General features: G+C 40.1%; 1 protein-coding gene across 2 annotated transcripts in view; it reads right to left on the bottom strand.

The window, feature by feature from the left end:
• Positions 1-17,862, bottom strand: part of CAPRIN1 (cell cycle associated protein 1) — a 38,237-nt gene extending 20,375 nt beyond the window's left edge. Inside the window, exons 1-4 of one of the 2 annotated variants that reach the window (XM_032360475.1) lie at positions 17,661-17,862; positions 16,863-17,072; positions 3,347-3,409; positions 3,149-3,235 (exon numbers count right to left, since the gene is read on the bottom strand). In XM_032360475.1, the coding sequence (XP_032216366.1) occupies positions 3,149-3,235; positions 3,347-3,409; positions 16,863-17,072 (360 nt within the window). In that variant the 5' untranslated portion in view covers positions 17,661-17,862. Of the gene's footprint in view, positions 1-3,148; positions 3,236-3,346; positions 3,410-16,862; positions 17,284-17,660 lie in introns of those variants that run through there. The other variant, XM_032360476.1, reaches the window with a different exon arrangement.
• Between the last annotated feature and the right edge of the window lie 3,876 nt (positions 17,863-21,738).

Below are 21,738 nucleotides of genomic sequence, written 5' to 3'. Positions count from 1 at the left end.
ATGTATTTGGGATTTGCTTCAAAATAACCTAGCTGATAGCGAGCAAGGGAGTAAGTAGTTGTGGGTATGTATGAAATAGGACTGCCATGAGATGAAAACCATAGAAGCTGAGTGTGGATATAGGGGTGTTCATTATATCCCTTTCTTTAGTTTTGCCATTTTTCATAATAAAAAGCATAAAAACTAAAATTTCTAATTAAGCCCTTAGTCAATTAAAAAAGAAACCCAAACACAGCAACAATAAAAAATCTTATCTATATCCATCTCTTCTCTGGAAAAATGGTTCAAATTTTTTCATTTTAAATATCTACTATCGACTCACAGGGATGACTGGGTTGTGAGATGCCACAACCCACCAATGCCTTCCTCATCCCCAACTATCCACATTAGTATTGTATTATTCCAACATACTGAAAATTGTGACTATGGGGCGCCTGGGTGGCTCAGTGGGTTAAGCCTCTGCCTTCGGCTCAGGTTATAATCTCAGGGTCCTGGGATCGAGCCCTGCATCGGGGTCTCTGCTTAGCAGAGAGCCTGCTCCCCCCCCTCTCTCTGCCTGCCTCTCTGCCTACTTGTGATCTCTCTCTGTCAAATAAATAAAATCTTAAAAAAACAAATAAAATAAATATTTTTTTAAAAAATAGTGACTGTGGAGTACCTGGCTGGCTCAGTCAGTAAAGCATGCAACTCTTGATCTCAAATGTCATGAGTTCAAGCCCCATGTTGGATGTGGAACTTACTTAAAAACAATAAAAAATTAACAAAAGAAAAAGAAACTTGTTTTTATGAATAAGAGTATGCTGGCAGACAAAAAGTGGGTGGCAGAAGAACAGAGATATATACTAAGTACACATATTTTTTTCCCCACTATTCTTTTCCTTCTGCTAGTCTTTTATTTTCCTGGGAAGGTAAAGGGAGACCCAGTAGGTCTTTTTTCTCATGCATAGTGCCAGCCTGGGGTCAAAAGTCAGACTTTTAAAAAAAGGTCACTCTTTTCAAGAGTCCTAAAAGTGTTTTACTTACCACCTTTCCCCCTTTCTCAAGCCTCGCTAGGATAAACTGAGACAGAGAAAACCAGATAAAAGCATACGAAATGTATAATAAAGGGAGAAATGGGAAAGAGAGACCTAGGAGAACAATGTAGTCTACAATAAGACAAATTTAGGATGGCAGCAGAGAGGATAGCAGATTAAATGATATTTAGCAATAAGTAATATGTGAACATACAGATGAAATCTAAGCTAGGGCAGTACAGAAAGCTTTCAAGGAGAAAGTGACATCTATTCCTAAGATAGATAAGCCTTCCATCTTACTGGGGAGCAGAGGCTGGGTATGTGCAATTTTGTGTGTGTACAATTTTAGGACAGAGAGGTAGCCAGTAGCCAGGGGCCAAAAATACAGGAGGGGGGCAGGAATGTGAAAGAAGTCAAGAAAGCAAAAGAAATAAGATAAAGAATGCCACTTTGGATAAAGTGAGTTCAAGTAAAGAATATGAAAAACTCAAAAAGGTAGGCTGGAGCAACTTCAAAGAATTCTTTTTTTTTTTTTTTTTTTTTTTAATTTGAGAGAGCAAGTGAGTGAGAGAGCATGAGCAGGGGGGAGAGGGAGAAGCAGGCTCCCCGCAGAGCCAGGAACTGGACTTGGGATTCGATCCCAGGACTCTGGGATCATGACCCAAGCCAAAGCTTAACCAACAGAGCCATACAGATGCCCCAAGAACGCTTGAATGCAAAACAAAAAAGGTGTTTAACTGTGGAAAGGTGCAATAAAGGATCAGAGTTCAATAAAGACTGCAAATGAATTTAAATGCCTGGTGAAAAAAGTTCCTGCAAACATCAGTGTTATATCAAAAGCAAAGGAGAATGCAAGTATTTTCACTTATACAATGTTAGTAGCCCAAGAAATTGATGACTGTATTATTAAACTGTATAGCAATCCTACTTCTACGATCCATATTTTTTAAAAGAAATCGGAAAAACAAATTGGCCAGGATTCATCAAGCCTAAGGGTCTGACCTAGGTGAAGTGGAACAATTCCCTATTTTGGTGTAAATTAAGCTTCCTTTATTCCATTTGGAGGGATATCATTAATATTTTCCACCTTTAATCAAATTTAGTAAGTAATAATAATATTAAGTGCCTGAAATATATTAGCCGTAAGTCAAATGCTGTTCCAAGCACAACTCTGTGATGAGGTAGGGACCATTATTATCGCCACTTTACAGATTAGAAAACTGAAGTAGTGTGACAGCCTCTCCCTGCTTCTCTTCTGATACTACTGGTCCTATTTCTCTGGAAAACCCTGAATGTTATAGGGACAGACAAGTAACTAAAAGTTAACAGTAACTCAAAGTCCTACAACTACTAAGTAAAAGTGGCAGAATCAGGATTCAAAACAGTCTGGTTCCAGAATCAGAATTTTTTATCTCTGTAGTGCAATGTCTCTCCTCACATAACAAATTGTTTTGTTTATTCATTTTACAAAATCAGAGGCAACTTTGTATTTAATGCTATTAACCCCTCTCCAAATAAGCTAACACCAATTCAGGATAGGAATTTTCTGGTCTCAACTTTCAACAAATTATTTGACTTTGCTTGTATTTAATTTCTGTCCTGTTCCCAAAGACTTCTATCACATCCAAAGATGCTGGGAAAAACACCACGTTGGTGGATCACAAATTGATACAAGAGGAATGTATCCCAGTCTGCCACATTCCTTAAGATCCCTAATGGAGACAGTGATTACCAAATATAAAAACAAGACTCTATTTTCTGATAGTTAACAGGATTGTAAGATGGTCATTAGGCATAAAGGAATATATGAAAAATAAATGTGCACACATACAAGGAATATACAGAAAATAAATGCATGTGTGTATATAAATAAGCTAATTTTTTTTAACAATGAAATCTTTAGGGTAACTACTATATTAAGTTTGTCATATCTGAAACCTTGGTTCTCAGGCATCTTTCAGGTATTACATTAAACTTTACAGAACTGGAAAGCATCTTAGGTATAACTGAATACAATCCTCTCAACTTGCAGAGCGCTTATCAACAGTAATACAAGGACTAAAACCCAAAGAAACAAAAAAATGTTTTGCCTTACTTTTAATATTTCATAAACATATATATAATCTTTTACTTACATCTTGACTTAATGCCATGAAACTCCTTTGTAATTCTTTTGCAAACTCCAAGTTATTTGTGACTTCCTGGTACTTAGATACGGCATCCTAAAATAACAAAGACAAAACCCAATTTTACTAAAACACAAAGAACCACAAATTAATTTTCTTATTAAAAATAGCAAACATACAATCCTTAATAAAATGTAGCATCTTTACCAGCTGATCTTGATTAAGCCTTTCCCCTTTGTTCATTCGTTCCTGGTAATCATCAAGCTTGCCCTATGTTAAAAGAAAAAAAAAAAATTATGCCCCACATTAAAATACATACCAGCCTAACCATGCTGAAATACAAACCCATATCATCCTCTAAGTTTGTCTCAAATCTTGCCCTAAAGATGCTTTTTAGTTAATTTCAGGGTGGGGTTTTTTTTTTAAGATTTCATTTATTTATTTGACAGAGAGAGAGAGATCACAACTAGGCAGAGAGGCAAGCAGAGAGAGGGGGAAACAGGCTTCCCGCTGAGCAGAGTCCAATACAGGGCTCGATCCCAGAAACCTAAGATCATGACCTGAGCTGAAGGCAGAGGCTTAACCCACCGAGCTACCCAGGCACCCCTAGTTAATTTCATTTTAAGTTAGTGCATAAAGTAAGTTATTTAATAAACAGTAAGCTAAAAAAATGAATGTAGGTACTCCAGCCTGCTGAATGATACCAAATTTTGTACTATAAGCCAATGACATGACACAGCAATGCTTATTCTTTAGGTTTCTCAAAAAAAGATATGCATCAGATGGCCTGCATAAATGGTTCCTACCCACGAGTGAGGGATACAATTTGGTTACAATCCTACTTATGCAGGAGCATACATACATAGACATTTTATAGTGTTGAATTCTTGTCCCTCGAAAAGAATTCATGTGACTTAAAAAAAAAAGAAAGAAATCCTGTGACTAAGTCATAGAAAAAGAGTGTATTTTTCCTGATTAGACCCAAGTACTTACTATCTTTGATGTGCTTCATCCATTCCTTTTGAGTAACATGATACTTCAGTTATTCCATCCCCCTTAGATAGCGTGCCAGTCAAAGACTTTGTTTTATTTTCTCACAAACGGAATTAAATGTGAGAAAGTAGGAATAGAAAATTAACCTCTGGTTTAAGTTATCTTTAGTTTCACTAAAATGAAAACTGTGGCAGTTTCCCAGAATACTACTATTTGATAAGACCCCAAAGAAAAGATATACAGGTAATGCAAAAGTCAAGAATTAAGTTATTGTTTTAAAGGTCAGGAGAGGGAGTAAACAGAAACCTAAATTAAGGGGAAGAAATTTTTTAAGGGGGGGAGGGGCAGACGAAGAGAGAGGGAAAATCTTAAGCAGACTCTCCACCCAGCGCTACACCTGACATTGGGGCTCAATCTCACAACCCTGAGATTATTACTTGAGCTGAAATCAAGAGTTGGACACTTAACTAAGAATCCAGAGACCCCCAAGGAGGAAAAATATTTTTAATTAATATAATCACAATAAATTATGAACATACATTATTCCTTACCCTTAGCAAAAATAAGACTAACCATGAAACAAAATATAAAATCCAATAAAATGCATTCAGGGTCAAATAAATTTAAAAACAATACTAATTAGTTTTACGTCAAATGATCCATTTTCCTTATACCAGAAACAGTCAACTTGCATAACCATTTCACCCTAAATTAAAAGCCTAACAGGATGCCTGGATGGCTCACAATTGGTTAAGCGTCTGCCACTGGCTCAGGTCATGAGACCAGGGTCCTGGTATCACGCCCTGCCCCTCTCCTGCTTATTCTCACTCTCTCTCTCAAATAAATAAATAAAACCTCCAAAAAAAAAAAAAAAAAAAAAAAAAGCGTTAACGATCCCTTAGTTATCTTGGAGGTAAATAAAACCAAGATAAACATTAAAACATTAAAGGCTGTTGAAAGTATCCAATTGTATTCTCAGTTGGATTATTTCACAAAATAACCTTCAGCTAGAAAAGTATAAAATTTGTCTAAGGTTGACTGCTGAAAAATGACAGCAGGCCTAATTCCAGGTACAAAAGATATGCTCAACTGCCTTTGAACACTCTTTGAGGATGAATAAAGACAGTTCACTTCTTTTTTAAAAGAGTACGCTACTTTTCTTTTAAAAGAAATAACAAACCAAACCAGATTTGCTTTTAATGGTGAGGACTTAGGGTATAATATTTTATTATAGTAAGGATTCCTGTTTAGAAATATGTAGATAATAGAAGATATAAGAATGGAAAGAGAGCCCGCAATGTAATGCTACTACAGTAAAAATTCTGAATTAACTATTAGGCAAGAGAAAAACTGCTATTAATTTATACCTGGCATTTATTATCATCCCTTTTTATACATTTTTCACAGAAGCTGCTGCTAAATCTAAAGTAATAGAGTTGAGTATACTATATACTCCTCATAGGGTACAGTTTTACGTACCTGGCTTAGCTTTATCATTTAATGTCTTAAGAACTTAAAACATATATGCCAATTAAAATGGATGTCAAATCAAATCCTAAAACATGTACATATATAAACATATATGACAAGTTTTTTTTTTTAATTGTTAAGAATGGCACCTGAGTGGTAGAATTATAGGTGGAACTTGTTTCCTTTTGCTTTGTTTTGTACACTTAAATAATTTGTGACGAACAGTTTCTGTAATAAAAAATTGAAATTTCATACTATAGAAGATAGTAAGAATGACAGATTTCAGGATACTGCCAGGACTTTAACTATAATAATCCTTGAATAGAAATCTATACCGTCCTATACCAGGACAAGATATCCTAAAGCAGAAAACCCCCTATTTTCTACACAACAACAAATTTAGTATTCATCCATCCCAAATTTCTATGACAGATTACATTTTCCAAAGACGGCTACATTTGCAGTTCTACATACTCTTCTACCATGTGACCTTGATTGACACTGCCCCATGAAGAACTAGTCCAATTCCCCTGCAACTGTATTCAGTGGGCTTCCACCAACAGAGCACATGGAAGCAATCCTGTAAACTTCCAAGGCTATTATCATAAAAGCAATGTATCTCTGTTCTGTTTGCTAGTCACTAAAAACACTCATGTCTGGAGCCCCAAGATATCCTGTAAGAAGTCCAGTAACCCTGAGGTTGCCAAGCTATGAGGAAGCCAAGCCAATGAAGAGGCCTTATATAAGATTAGCAATACTAGTATTAGAATCATTCTAACCCAGGGATCAGACATGTGAGTGAACAAGCCTTAGTCTTCCCGCCTGGGGCCCCAGGAATCACAGAGCAGAGATACCAACTCCACTGTGTGGCTGTCTGAATCCCTGACAGGCAGAGTCTCTGTGCATCAGAAAATGGAGTAAGTTTTGGAGTAATCTATCACATAGGAGAAACTGGAAAAATGGTGAAACGGAACTCAAAAGAAAGGGAAAGCAGCTGCTACGTGAAACTCAGCTTCACAGTACTTAACTTCATTGAATACCATCACCAAAAACTATGCAAAGACTCTGCAGCCAAAACAAAGATTTTTTCATTAAAAATCATACATCTATTTCTTCTACTTTTTATACTGCTATAACAGGTTTCAAATATTTCAATCTATAATAATTTAAGAGCCATGATTTTTAAAGTGAGGGCTGCCACTGACACCACAAGAAATGACAGTTTACTGTGACAGAAGAAACATGTTAAAAAATCATGATATAATTGAACAATCTCAAGGCTCTTTAACAGGGGATTTTCAAAAGCTGACCACACTTTCTTATACCTGGTGAGTTGAATTAAGGCAGCTTTAGTGATACAATAAAAAAAATGTCATTAATTACATGAACGGAAACTATGGGTCTTATCTAAAACATTTTTCTAACCATAATAAAACAAAAATTTCATTAAAGCTTCACATTCCTCTACAGCCATTAACACTTGCTATACTACTTTTATAAATACCCTATCCCCTTATCTGGCCCAATCTTCAAAAAAGCAAGATTCTAAGTCTGGTCAAAGTTCCTAATAAATAGCCCTCATTTGAGGAAACTCAAACTTACTAATAAGCCTGCAGGGAAAATTAAAAAACTGTTCTATATTAAAGGACACTAGTTTTTGTTTTTATCAGTATAATACAGGATCTCCTGGCTGCTTGGGTATGTCTTTTATCATCATGGAATTTGAACTAAGGGGGAGCTCTGTTGCCCATTACATATAACTAGACCTGTACATAGCAGAGACCCTGTGTTGATCTACAAGCCAAAGTGTGGTCTCCAAACTAGCAATACATCAGCATCCATTAGGAACGTGTTATAAATGTAAATTCTCAAGGTGCCTGGATGGCCTGGCTCAGTTGGTGGAGATGCGACTCTGGATCTTAGGGTTGTGAGTTCAAACCCCATTGGGTATAGCAATCACTTTAAAAAAAAAATAAGTCTTAAAAAGAAAAAGAAAAATGTAAGTTCTCAGACACCACCCCAGATGCATCTGGGGATGGGACCTCACAATCTGTTTTATCAAGACCTCTGGATGATTCTAACGTGTGCTTAAGTTTGAGAAACAGTCACCTCGATCAAATACATTGTAATTCCCTTGTAATAATCCAGTAGAAGACAGAAATAAATTATTTTGAATCAAACATCTAATACAAATTGTGACCATAAAAATCATTATATGGCAGCCTCAATTTGGTTACTTAAAGGTTTAGCTTTAAACAAATTCAGAAAATTTGTTGAATGGTGGTTTTCTAAACCAGTTTATGAATCTGTTTAACCTAGCCATTTACATAAGACCCATTTATGATCTGAACACTGAAGAGTTACCATTTTCCATTCACGGTACTTTTATTAAACCATGCACTGTCCAGAAGTTCAGAGTACTTTATAATTAAACTTACTGATGAGTGCCAAATTTCACAATAGCAACAGAAAGCCTCTTAGGACAATCAATTGGTCTAATTTTCTGCCTTTCAAAATGAGGGTGGCTTACAATCCCAGCTCACACCTAAACAGCTTTCAGAGATTAAAAAAAAAAAAAAAAAAAAAGACATGGTATCTGCTCTAGTCCCAAGAGCATATAACTCAAAGATGAATGGCACTATCATAACTGGCTTCGTTCCTACTGTCACATCCCATTCAAATGGCTTAAAGTCCAAGTAGAAAAACTCTTCATTTGGGGTTAAATTTGCAGTATGAACTGTATCAATAAGCAAATAACTTGCTTTTCACAATGACTGATCCAACATTAACTCCAATGAATGTAAAGGGGCAAGTACAGGAGCAAAGGACTCCAGACAGCTCCAAATACAGCTTTTTTCTTCCCTAAGCTAGAACATGGCTACCTAACACCTAGAACTAACAAACTGGTCAATTACTCACAGCATCCACATAAAATGAATATTCAGTATTTTTTCTGGAAAACAGAGCTGTTTTCCTAGCATAAAAAGATATCTTCATCAGAAGTCTATCACAATACTGGTAGCAAAAACCTGACTTCTTAAATTCTATCTTGAAATACCTATCTTGAAATTCAATTTAGCGGGGCGCCTGGGTGGCTCAGTGGGTTAAGCCACTGCCTTCGGCTCAGGTCATGATCTCAGGGTCCTGGGATCGAGTCCCACATCGGGCTCTCTGCTCAGCGGGGAGCCTGCTTCCCTCTCTCTCTCTCTCTCTCTGCCAGCCTCTCTACCTACCTGTGATCTCTCTCTGTCAAATAAATAAATAAAATCTTTAAAAAAAAAAAAAAAGAAAGAAAGAAATTCAATTTAGGGTTCCTTTTCAAACTACTGAACATTCTGAGAATATTAACCATTCATTTATAGCACCACATATGAGCAAGATAAAAATACAGCCATTTCACAGATTATCCAGTCTTTAAAGGGGAACCATAGGATAGAGATGTGACTTAAGTTTCGTAAGTGTCAAAAAGGCAATATGTAGGGGCACCTGGGTGGCTTGGTCAGTTGAGTGCCTACTTTCAGCTCAGGTCATGATCCCAGGGTCCTAGGATCAAGCCCCACATCAGGCTCCCTGCTGGGTATGGAGTCTGCCTCTCCTTCTCCCTCTGCCGCCTCAGCTGCTTATTTGGGTATACTCAAAAAAAAAAAAAAAGAAAGAAAGAAAGAAAGAAAGAGGGAAAAAAAGGACAACATGGTCCTAAGAAATAATTACTCCAAGAAGTGCTGCCCAGTCCCACCCTATCTCCAGTTTGTTGCTTTTAATAGTTGACAGTATTCACTATGTGACAGACATTCAAATTTAAAGTATCAGGCAGCTAACCCTATCAGCAAGGGCTATAACCAACCATATTTCACGTAACTAGAACCTGAAAGACAGGGCAGTTAATAACTTGCCTAAGGTCATCCATCTCAGAAAAATCATCTGTGCTTCATTATGTTCCTCCTTTCTGTCACTCTGGATTCTAGCCATTGCTACATCTCATTTCTGCCCTGCTGTTTTCCTCCCTTCCTTTCTCCAGAGTACTATTATACTACTGAATCACAATACAACTAGATCTTCTGTTCTTCCCTAAGATTTTTTTCATGACCACAAAAGTTACTTTACTGAAATGGTTTTTTAAAAATTTCGGGACAGTGCTATGTGGGTGCCAGAAGATAAATATCCAAAATAGCTATCCTGAACTTTCCTTCCTTCCTCTTCTATCCAACAAATTCTATAAATGAAGAAAACATTTTAAAATTACATAATTAGAAAGAAATAGAAAAGAGAGACTCCAAAAAAACAAAAATTCTTTAACTAGACAATTATAAATAGTCACACAAGAAAGATTAGGAGGGGACATCTGAAAACAAACTAGCTTGGCTATCCAGGAAACTATGTAACCTCTGTTCTCAAAGCAATCTCCAAACTTCAACAGAAAACTTAAAAACGAAGCCTAAAATAACAAAAATAGTAAGAGCACCTACCTATAAATTATTTTGTCTCCAGGCCAAATAAATCCCTTCTACAGTATTGAAAGCCTACAGAAAGACAAATGCAAAACCAAAAGACAAGGATTTCTTTTCTTCTCACTTTCTAGAATCCTCAGTGGCGTTTCTATATCTTATTTCAAGCTTCCAATCCCTACATTCCCTGTTCTTCACCTAGAAATATCAATTCTGACTTTGCCCACGTAATGGTGGGCAGCTGATTGCCTCCTGCTCACCCTCCACCAATTCAACCGAAAATTAGTTACTAGTAAAATTCACAGGAAACAGAAAGAGATTAAGGAACAAGTTTCCAACTGTAAAAAGAAGGGTAGAGAGAACATATACTACAATCCACAGGTGATCCATAACAGCTCTTCAAATGCTGGAAGTCTTCTCATGTAGCAGAAGTCTGAGCTGTTCCAGAAATACGGGAAGGGTGGGTTGAGAGGTGACTCTAACATCAAGACCCTAAAGAGTTGTCCAAAAATGAAACAGACTGAGAAATGAGCATTTTACCAGGCCCTACAAGACTGATTAAGGCCGAAACTGAGTATTTGTCAAGAATTCAGGATTTCTTCAACACTAAGAATAAGAGAATGCTAAACTAGATGTTATCTAAGATCCCACTGTAAGACAGTTTTTCAAGCAAATAAGTAACCAAGAGTTTAATTTGGTAAGACTTTCAGTCCCACTGAAAAGGAAAAAAAAAAGGTAAAAAGTAGTCCTATAAAAATCCTTATTTCTTGTCCATGGCTGTAATTACGTAGTTAAGTCTGAATGAATGGAAGCAGCTGACCCTAGTATAATGTTGAAGAGTTCCAGCATCACCTACTTTATAGTCTTAAGAAGTCTAAAGCTTGTGCATACGAAAAACAAATGATTATTGATAATCTTAGTATCTTTTGAATTATTAGTTGTTTTAACCAAACTACTCATTAGGACGAGTCAGTACAACTGAATGATTTTATACACACTGCTGAGTTATATAAAAAGATGGGAACTGTAATTCATTTAAAATGGAGACCAAAAGGGTTTTTTTCAATGATTTAAAAGTGTATTTCAGTTACTTCTATGTCTAGATAACAATATTAAGGGAAATGCAATGAAATTTCTAATAATTTACAATAGTTCAAATACCAAGATTCATCTATGTCCTCCTTCCTAAGACTATTTACAAATATGCTTATGGTACCAAGATTTTAAAATGTGCTGTATCTATGCTACTGACTTAAAAAATGAATCAAAAGAGAAGAAAATTCTTCAGGAAAAATTCTGTTTCAGTAAAACACTGCAGTAAATAGCTCTGTACAAAAAACTTTCCTCCTTCATGGATTAATCTATCTGAACAGGATTTTGTTGATGAAGCTACAAATATTTCTATATAATGAGTTAGTCAAACTAACATTTATTTAGCATTTCCCATGCATAAGGCACACTGTAGTATCAATCATAGTCTCTGCCCCAGAGGAGCTTAACCACCTATTTAGGAAAACACAAAAGGTAAGAACATAAGACAGTACTAAAATGTCAAGGAAGTATACAGATACAGACAGTACAGGACATTAAAGGAAACAGACTTTAGCCGAACATGGCCAAGAAGCATACCTTTCCTTTTCCTAAGGAAATATGAATTCTGAACTCTGCCCTACAGTCTCTTTCATATATGTTTTTACCCTCATACTCTAGCCAACAAAAGCACCAGTGTAACTAGTGCAAGAAATAAAGAACAGAAGCCAAGCAATTTATAATTCCAACTTTGGCTGTCTCTTCTGCTACTCCTCTCATCCTTCTCTAGTGCTACCTACAATTCATTGACCCCAGAAAAAGGGACCTATTACTAAAAGATACCCAGAATCTTGAAATACAAGAATTAAGATGGAAAGGATGACTTTCCTTCCTCCAACTTCCTTCCACTGGTAATGCTTTTCCCAAATTATCTGGTCTACAATCATATCAAGCCTGAGTCCAGAGGGGCAAATGTGGGTTCAGGGCTTAACTATGCATAGACACTTCAGAATTTAGACTTTAAAAATTCATTCCATTACAACAATACAGATGTCCCAATAATACCTGATATAATGGGACTTTACGTATACTATTATTCTCAAGACCCCATTTATCTGAACAGCCTATAAACACAAATTTAACAAGGTATTAATAAAGGTTAAACAACGAAGATATAAAAAAGCTTTGTCCTTTTGCTTTCACAGCTTTTTAAAACAGAGGAACTCTAATTAAAAGATTTAATGTAAAAAGCCTCACTTGGCTCTAAAGGATCAGTTTAAATATGAAAAATTACTTATGTTGCAGAGCATTACAAATTCTAATTACCCTCATAATTCAAGAGACCTTGGAATTCACTCATTCTAAACTGGGTCATTTTACCTGAGCACCTCAATTTACTTTCTGTAAAATGAATTCCACCAAATCCTAAAATTACTTTAAGGTGTTATATCTTAGATTCTATCAACAATATAGTAATAAAATTAACACCATGTTGTTATAACTTTAATATTTGAAAGTAATCTTTAAAGATGAAACAGTACTAATCTTCCTAAATGTAAACTAAATATTAAATACATAAAATGACAAATTGTATGTTTAATCTCTAAGTCACACAAAATGTATTTGGACAGAAATATCTGCCACATGGGAATCATCTAGAGTAAAATAACATGCTCAGGTTAAACCAATTCATCCTCATTACAGTACTTGGAATTCTACTCATGCAAGAAAAAGATACCCGTATTATCACATGAAGAAATTAATGTCTTTTCCTTTTTAAATTCAAATTTTAAATACTTTTCTCTCTCTCCCTCTCTCTCTCTCTCACACACACACACACACACAACACACCCAGTAAGGCAGAGAGAAGCAAATAAAGGATTACAAATGCTTTTTTTTCCCCTGTTAACAAGGTGAATGCAAAACAAAGTAATCTTGCTCTCTGCATTGCAGAGAAATACTTCATGCAACCAATGCGAGAAGCGAATACATCAGAGATTTTTAACTCTGTCAAGAAAAACTTTAGGTGTTAGCCCCAAGAAAGATTTTACTTACAAAATAGTTAAGAATGTTTTTATTTCAAAATACTTAACAGAAATTCTGTACAACAGCTGCACTGAATATTCTAAGTAGCGACACACTGCAGTGCTCTGCAAAGAAATGTTTTCTCTAACAATGACAGCATCCTTTTTCAGTATATTTACTGAAAAGATATAAGGAGCAAAAGGACTTTAGGGAGTAGTATGTAAAACAGTTAAGTACACTTTGGCTATCACTTATGGCCACATATTGGTTACAAAGTTGTCAAGCTGTCTTGCAATAGAACACTTGGTTAATCTCTCACCTACCAAAATCACTAGTGTCTAAACCTTTTATATTTCCAAAAAGCATAAAATTTTAAAATGTCATCTATTAAAACATCCTTTACTCTACATTAAACTGATTGCATCTTACTATATAAATGAGCTCTCTCTTCAATTAAAATTAAGGCTTGGTTTCAAAGTACCATCTTGCATAGCCTAGAACCCAATTCTATACCAACAAACTGACCAGGCAATCAGTCAATTGATTATTACTTATAAAAGTTCAAAGATCTGTAAATGAAGTTTTGCACTTCATTCTTTTGATTACAGCTACATTTCTTCTCTTTGCTAAATACACACATAGTATCTATAAGCCCAAATTTCAAAAACTACCAGGCCATTTAGTTGCATTACACAGAAGGATCATGTTTCATTAAAGTTAAGCATGCATTTTCACTGAACAGATGCTTAGCTTTCCTCTCTTGGCTCAACTTATTAGAAAACTAATGAATAACTCTATATTTTATATGAAATGCAATATTATTGCAATTCTCCAACTCTTAAAGTAACACTACATATCTGGTATTTATTTTGGTCAGGATACTGGATTTTAGAATCCATTAAAAAAAGAGATTCTATCCAGAAGACTTATGAATAAGTCAAGTCTGAAATACAGCTCAAATATAAGTTGCTATGTGGACTGACATAAAAGGAAATCCAGGTATAAATATCATCTTACTTTACTGCACAAGGATTTCCACAAAGGTTCAAAACTGATTTGTAAAGTAAATCCTATTTTAGGTGTTTCAGAAATGCTCACTCACTACCGAAAAATCACAGTTAAATCCTTTCATACAGTAAATCCTCTAGATATAGAATACAATTTAAATTAGAAACTGAATGTTTAGAGAAAAATCCAAATGCCGTGAGTTTCTCAAAAAGTAAAACTTAATTTCAATAGTAATTAAGTCACAACATCAGTACTGTCAAGACTTACTATTTAACAAGTAGGTAGCTCATTCTGTGAGTTATTAAAAAAAACCTCACGTAACTGTAATTTGATCCAAAACACTGAGAAGATGGGGGGGGGGACATGAAATACTTTTTGTTACTTTATGTAGTCCTCCCCCCTCCCCTCCACCCCACCCCAATACAAGAAATTTTTCAGTACTTACTAGCCTAGTCTATTATCTCTGTAATAATAGTTACATTACTTTCCCCTGTATAAGGGGGGGCTGGGGGGCGGGTGTTAGGCAATATATATATAATATAAATCCACACACATGAGTGACCTGTCACTGCAAGGTCCTCATAGAGCTTATAAACTAAACTCCCATTCGTATCTGGAGCACTAGACTCAGTCACCTCACAACTAAACTGGCTGTTAATCCAGTGCCTGCCTTTAACTAAGAACTTTGAAAAATTATTTTTGAGTCATTAAAAAATACACATCTATATTCAAATGTCTATATTTACAGTATTACATCATTACTATTTACCTTTTGATTCTTATCCTAAAAGAAAACAGGCATTTCCTAAGAATTTTGGAAATTAAGCCACTCAGGTATCAACCAAATTGACAGGATTGCTTATTGCAGTAAGATGTTTTAAAAAGATACCTAAGTCTCAAGTTCAAATAGAGTAGCAAAAACTAAATCAGAGGGCATACTCAGAAGATACTAGCCTTGGGCAGGCTAATTCCATTACATATTTAAATGTAGCTACTTTACAAGTAAAATACTTTTTGTTTTATTGCTACTGATAAATCTATTATCTTTCATTTATAATAAACCACACTTGCTTATCAAAATATCACCAATAAGGTAGGCATTTACAAGCAGTGCATCTCTTGATTTCTAATTCTAATAAAATCGAAGAAATTCAAGTAAAATTCCCAGTAAGAAAAATGAGACAGATTAGCATAGAATCTAAAAATGTTTTAAAACTCCCAAGAAATAGAAAATAAATCCTAGAACAAGCAATTAAAATAATTATGGCCTACATCATTTTCTTCAAGTTATTTGTTATGGCCCAAATTTTAGCTAAATAAGTCTCAGCATCTTAAGTAACACTGTTAGGTAGGTGGCTAAATAAACATTTTTAAATGACTTCGTCAAAATTCAAAATGTTATAACATGTTTTACTAAAAGCAAACAAGCGGAAGTCATCTAAGCAAAGTTCTTATTTTTAAGGTAAAAGGCAAAAAGTTTGCAGAACAGTCACAGATGTAATACCCTATTTTTTGTTCTACTGATTTGCTTCTTCCTTTCCACCTCCAGTCTTACTGAAGGTTGAATTATTCACTCTACCGAGACCCTTTCTCTATATACATGCACACCCACACACACATACACACCCACACATACACACACACACACGTGTGGCTCTCAACAGAGTTGGTACACTGTCCTGCACTGAGAGCATAAAACAAAAGACCTACTTGAAGATTAACCTCACGGTGTGACCTAGAATGCCAACTTGAATCCAAAAAATTGTGGGTGTGGCTCGACTGCTTTTTGGAGTGGGGGGCGACGAAGGCCAGCCGGGGCGGCTGCCTGGTCTCTGCCCTCCCCCTCTGCTTTCGCTTTGTGCTCACAATGCAGCTCCTGTAAAGCGCTTCCCTCTCCTCGCAGCCGCCGCCATGTTAGACGCTCTCTCCATGTGCCCAGAGACCTGGCGATCCCCTCGGTCTAACCCGGACCCACGCCCCCCAACGAGTCTCAATCGTGGCAGTCTCCCTCCCATCCCTCTTTACAGTCCCGGTGGGGCAAAGAGCCGCTGCAGAAAATCTTCCCGGGGTCAAGTTGAGCGTGAGGCTCAGGGGACACCTAGACAATTGAAACAAAGAAGGAAACGTGGGGGCGCCCATCAGACGGGGGCGGGGGGGTGGGCAGCAAATCGAAGCCCCACTCCAAAGGGGCCTGACAGAGAACCAATTCTAGATGAAGGTCCTAAACACACTTCCCCCTCCCGGGAGGAGACACTGAACAGGCCTCGAGTATACGGTAACGGAGCGGACCAGCCCCATGGCGACACAACGTAGGCCGCCCCAACTCCACGAGGCGGTCGGTTGAGCCCTCAGTCCCCTCACCGGGACCCCTTCATTTCTCCCCGCTGGCCCTCTGTCAAAGAAATCAGGCCTCGGTGAGAGAGAGGGGCATCACTCAGTTCAGCCTGGCGACAGGACAGCCCCCCGCCCTCACGCATCCCACTCCCAAAGGCCAAAAAGCCTGGCCCACCGCCGGAGGAGAGTAATAAAGCGGCCCGGGCGGCGGGGGCGGGGGGGGGAGCGCCGCGTCCGGGTCAGGTGACAAGCACCTCCCCTAGGAGCCCGTTTTCTGGGCTCCAAGCTCCGTTGACTGAGCAGGCCGGGCGTGGGGGGTGGGGGTGAGTGGAGGGGATGTGCCAGGGACGGGCAGAGGGCAGGCCCCGGCAGTCAGGGTCGGAGCATCCAACCCTCCCATCCCCGCCAACTCCTGGCACCTTTTTCTTCTCCAGGTTCCGAAGTTTCTTGTCGATCACCCCGAGGATCTGCTTCATGGCCTCGGTCTGGACAGCCCCGGTGCCGGTTGCGGGGTGCTGGGAAGCCGGCGCAGCTGCCCCGGCCCCCGCCTCACTCCCGGAGGAACCCGACGGGGGTGGCGGTCCGGACGACTTGCTGCCGCTTCCGCTGTGGCTGGTGGCCGAGGGCATCTTTAGACCGTGAGAGGAGAGAAGAAAAAGCGGGAGGAAGGAGGACAAGAGCGGCGAGTCAGGCGGCGGACGGGGCGAGACGCGGGACAAAACGCGCAGCCGGCGGGAGCCTGCGCGAGCGGGGGGGGGTGGGGATGGGGCCGGCGCGCGCCGCGAGGGCAGGAAGAGACCGAGGACGCGCGCGCGACCCGCCAGCGGGGCGCCCGGCCCGGCCTCGCGCCGCCCCCCGCCCCGCCCCTCCCCCGCGCGGGCCGCCGGCTCGGCCTACCCGCCCCGGGGAACCGAGGCTCGCGCCGGGGGCGGGGCCTCGCAGCGCCGGCCGCCAACGGCCAGTGCAACGGTCCCCGCCGGGGAGGGCCGGCACTCGTCACCTGGCGGAGAAGGGAGGGAGGAGAGGTCGGGGCTAGAAGGCGGAGAAGGGTGGAGAAGGGTGGAGAAGGGCACTGGTAATAACCGGGGTGGGGGGGTTGGGGGGAGGGGAGACTTGGGGAGCAAGCCCCTCGAGAAGGTCCAGCCGATCCGGAGGTAAAGGACACTCGGGGCAGCAGCCCTCTTCCCGGTCAGCGCCTCGGTCCGGGTGGCGCTCACCGTGTGCGCGCGGAGGCCGCTGGAGATCCTGAGTGGGAGGCTGAGGGGGCAAGGGTGGCTGTGCGTTCCGGGCAGTGTCGTGCGCTCCGTGGGCGCAGGCCGCTTCGCCCTATCTCCGCAGCACCGAGAGCCGCTGCTAGTGAGGCGGAGAGCCGAGAGCGGGAGGGACTTAGCCAGCCGGCCCTCTGGGGCGGAGGGGGCGGGAGAAGCTGCGGGAGGGGGCCTTCGCGGCCGCTCGGGCTGCCCAGCGCGAACGCCTGCGGGGAAGGGCCCACCGGACCTCCTACCGCGCTGCTCTAGCTTATGTCGTTGGGGGGCGGCGGCTAAGCGTAGGTCTGGACGGCCCCGGCGGTGCTGCAGGAGCGGCGCCTTGAGTTTGGAGCGAAATCGAGGCTAGGGTCCTTCAGGCAAAGTCGCTTGACATCCAAACGGGGACAATAGGTGTCAAGCAGCTGGATCGGAGCTGGCGTCTGCCCTGTAAAGAGCCCTTGGCGGGGGGGGGGGGGGGGGGGGGGAGTGAGGGGGAGGGGGGTTGGTGGGGGGCAAAGGTTTCTGCAAGTAAGGGGTGCGTGGGGTGGGTGGTGCAATCCCAGCTTCTAGAATTCCTTCTGTGTGTAGAGCAAGCACACACTCACATCCCAAAAGGTCTTTTGAAAAAAGACAGTTCGCTGCTTTCCCCACAAAACAATCACCGGGTAGGTTACCTAGGAGTCCTCTGTAGAACGCGCTGGAAATGAGCAAGATGGGTGGCTTATTAAAAATCTTAAAACTCTGGGTTCGGGTTAAAAATCATCTGTCTTAAAATGACACTTATCCAATAAGCCCGAATAGTACAAATTAGACTGTTTAATTTTTGTTTCGGATTTACCTAATACTCTTTAATAAGAGAATGTTGAATGGATACAAAACAATTTCTTTTTTTTCTCCAAGAGAATTATTCCAGTCCTGTAATTAAACTAGGGGCGGGATGGGTGTGGACAAGGAAAAGACAATAAAGCCAAGTGCTGGAAGAAAATGTATTAAAGGAACATAATCTGAGAGATCTCAGCCACATAATGTGTGACAACAGCAAATGACCAATTTATAATTTAAATTCTCTGAAGAAGGGTTTTGAAGAGGATTGTAGCAAACCCCACTATTCTCTAGGGAATAAAATGAGTAATTCTGGCTGGCAACAGTGTATCCTGAGGGAGGCTAGGGAAACGACTGCAGCCTCCAGGCTCAAGATACTCCAGTTAGCGGCAAAGTATGTTAGCTATTTGTTCAAATATTTATTGAGCACTTTAGTATGTGTTAGGAACTCTTTAATGCTAGGGATTGTGACCAAAACAAAATTATCTTTGTGGGATTTCGTTTTAAGTGTGGAAAAGAAAAGTAAATGTCAGATAGTGAAATGGTCCAGAAGAAAAAAACAAACAAGGTTGTCAGGAAAAGCCTTACTGGCACTTGAGGCAAAGAAGGGTGTGAGGCCAAGCTGTTATCTTGGAGGAAGAATTTTCCAGGTAGAGGAAACACCCAAGTTTTAGGATCTGAGATGGGAGTGTGCTCGGTGGGTTCAAGAACAGCAAGCAGGCCACAGTGACTAAAGCAGAGAGTAGGAGATGAGGTCAAAGACAAAGGAGGTATACAGTGTTTTGAAGCCTGCTGGGCCATGGTAAGGACTTTGTCCTTTGCCAAGTGAAATGGGTAGCACCGCATACATAGTTTCAATTTTAAGCAGGGGCGTGACAGGGTCACCCTGGGTTTTAAAGAAATCCTCTCACTGCTGTGTAAAGAATTTACCATGTGTGTGGATTAAGAGGGAGAGTGGGGCAAAAGGAGAAGCTGGAAGCCCAACAAGGAGGCTGTTGGAATAATATGGCCCAGAGATGGGGGTGGCCAAGGACAGGGTGCTACAGTGAAGGTGGTGACTGGTGGCTGGATGTTTTGCATATTGTAATAGAACCAACAGTATTTGCTAACATTGTAAGGTGTGAAGAGAATTCATAGTTGACCTAAGGTTATCCAAGACTGAAGCACTTGTACTGTGCTACACCTAGAGGCTAGAAGGGAAGATTAGAATCCTTTAGCCCCTTGTCTAAGTGTGCTCACCCTGGCCACTATCACCCTCAAAACCTCAGGCCTTATCCTGGACCTACTGTGTGAATCTGCATTTTAACAAGATCCTCAGCTAATCTGTGTGCACACACAAGTTTGAAAAAGTCACTGCTTTATTCCTTAGAACTTGACCAATGTCAAGATCATGTCATATTCTACTAGATAAATTCTCCCCAGAAATTCCAGGGGTGGAGCCCAGCACCCTGTTTTTGTTTTTGCTTTTTAAACCCCCTTCTGGTGATTCTAAAGTATGGAAACCAATGATTTGGAGACGGCTAATGAAGGATTCAGGTTTGAGCTGAAGAGGGCTTGTGTGAAAGAGAGGCCTCTTGTGCCTTTCATGGGCACATGATACACAGTAACAGGTATGGAAGCATAAAGACCCACAGTCAGCTAAGTTAGGCTGTTCTTCCAGGAAAAAGGAAAGATTATGGAGAGGGAGCAGGAAAGATGACAACACAGGTGACAAAAGATCTCACTTGGGGGGCCATCTCACAGCCCCAGTATATCAAAGTAGGCTAAGTTACGCTGCAGTAACAATCCTAAAAGGTCTGTGACAAAATGGGGGTCTACAAACTATAGTCCCAGGGTCAAGTGGCCTTTTTGTAAAGCTTTTTGGAGGGTTGCAGCCCCATCCATGTATATCTTTCCTACGGCTGCTTTCATGCCACAGCAGAGCAGAGTTGAATAGTAGTGACAGAGACAGTCTGGTGTACAAAACCTAAAATACTCATACCGGAAGAAGCCAATTTTCTGCTGAAAACAAATATGTATCCACCATGGTTCAGCAGAGGGCTATGTCCACTGTAGTCAGTAGACTGAGGCTGATGAAGAAGCCATATGTCATGTGCTGCTGGTCATAAGGAAAGCGAATTAGGGAGTATCTCTGGTCAATAGCCCAGTCTTGCCACCTGTGTGCTCACACCCCATTGGCCAGAAAGAATCACATGATCCCACAACCAAGAGGTGCTACCTTATCAAATGCCTTGCAGGAAGCCAGATGAACCAGAAATGTTTGGTGAATGTGCATACCTGTCCATGCTGTCACTTCCTACAATACAGTGACCCCAATCCCATTTCCTTGGGTTTCAGACATTTTCATAGTTGTGCATTCAGGTCAGCAAGTCCAGGAAGACCAATACATCTTAAGGCAAATCAATGTCTTTAGTCTGACTACCTCCCCAGTTCAATGCCATGGTCCCAGGTAACCGAATTTGTCTATTTCCTACTTGACAGGACTGAAGCTATGTTTATGTGGATTTTTAATCCTATATTTATTTATTTATTTATTTTTATTTTTAGCCTTTTTTTCTAATCCAAAGCCATGCAGTAGCTTGGGGGCATCGTGTCACTAAAGAAACAAGAAAAAGTAAACCAGTGGGAGAGCAGCATATGTCTATACAGGTATACTTTGGAGATATTCTGCATTCAGTTCCAGACCACCACAATAAAGCAAATATTGCAATAAAGCAAGTTACATGAATGTTTTGGTTTCCCAGTGCATATAAAAGTTTTGTTAACACTATACTATAGTCTATTAAGTGTGCAGTAATAGGTCTAAAACATAATGTATGTTCCTTAATTTAAAAATATTGCTGAAAAATGCACACCGTCATCTGAGCTTTGAGCAAGTCACTATCACTGATCACAGAACAGAACACGATAGCAAATATAATGTTGAAAAAGTTTGAAATACTGAGAATTACCAAGTAGTGACAGAGACAGACACAAAGAAGATGCTGTTTACTCAACACAGGGTTGCCACAAACCTTCAATTTTAAAAAAACTCAGTATTTGCAAAGCACAATAAAATGAGATGCTTGTAAATGGAAAACACTCTAAAAAAAAAGTTGGTTTTAAAGTTATAGTCAAGGGGCACCTGGGTAGCTCAGTAGGTTAAAGCCTCTGTCTTCGGCTCAGGTCATGATCCCAGGGTCCTGGGATGGAGCCCCTCATCGGGCTCTCTGCTCAGCAGGGAGCC

Source organism: Mustela erminea, chromosome 9 (assembly GCF_009829155.1).
Source record: "Mustela erminea isolate mMusErm1 chromosome 9, mMusErm1.Pri, whole genome shotgun sequence".
NCBI lineage: Eukaryota > Metazoa > Chordata > Mammalia > Carnivora > Mustelidae > Mustela > Mustela erminea.
The sequence above is the reverse complement of the archived record's forward strand: the minus strand, read 5'-3'. Positions and strand labels throughout refer to the sequence as shown.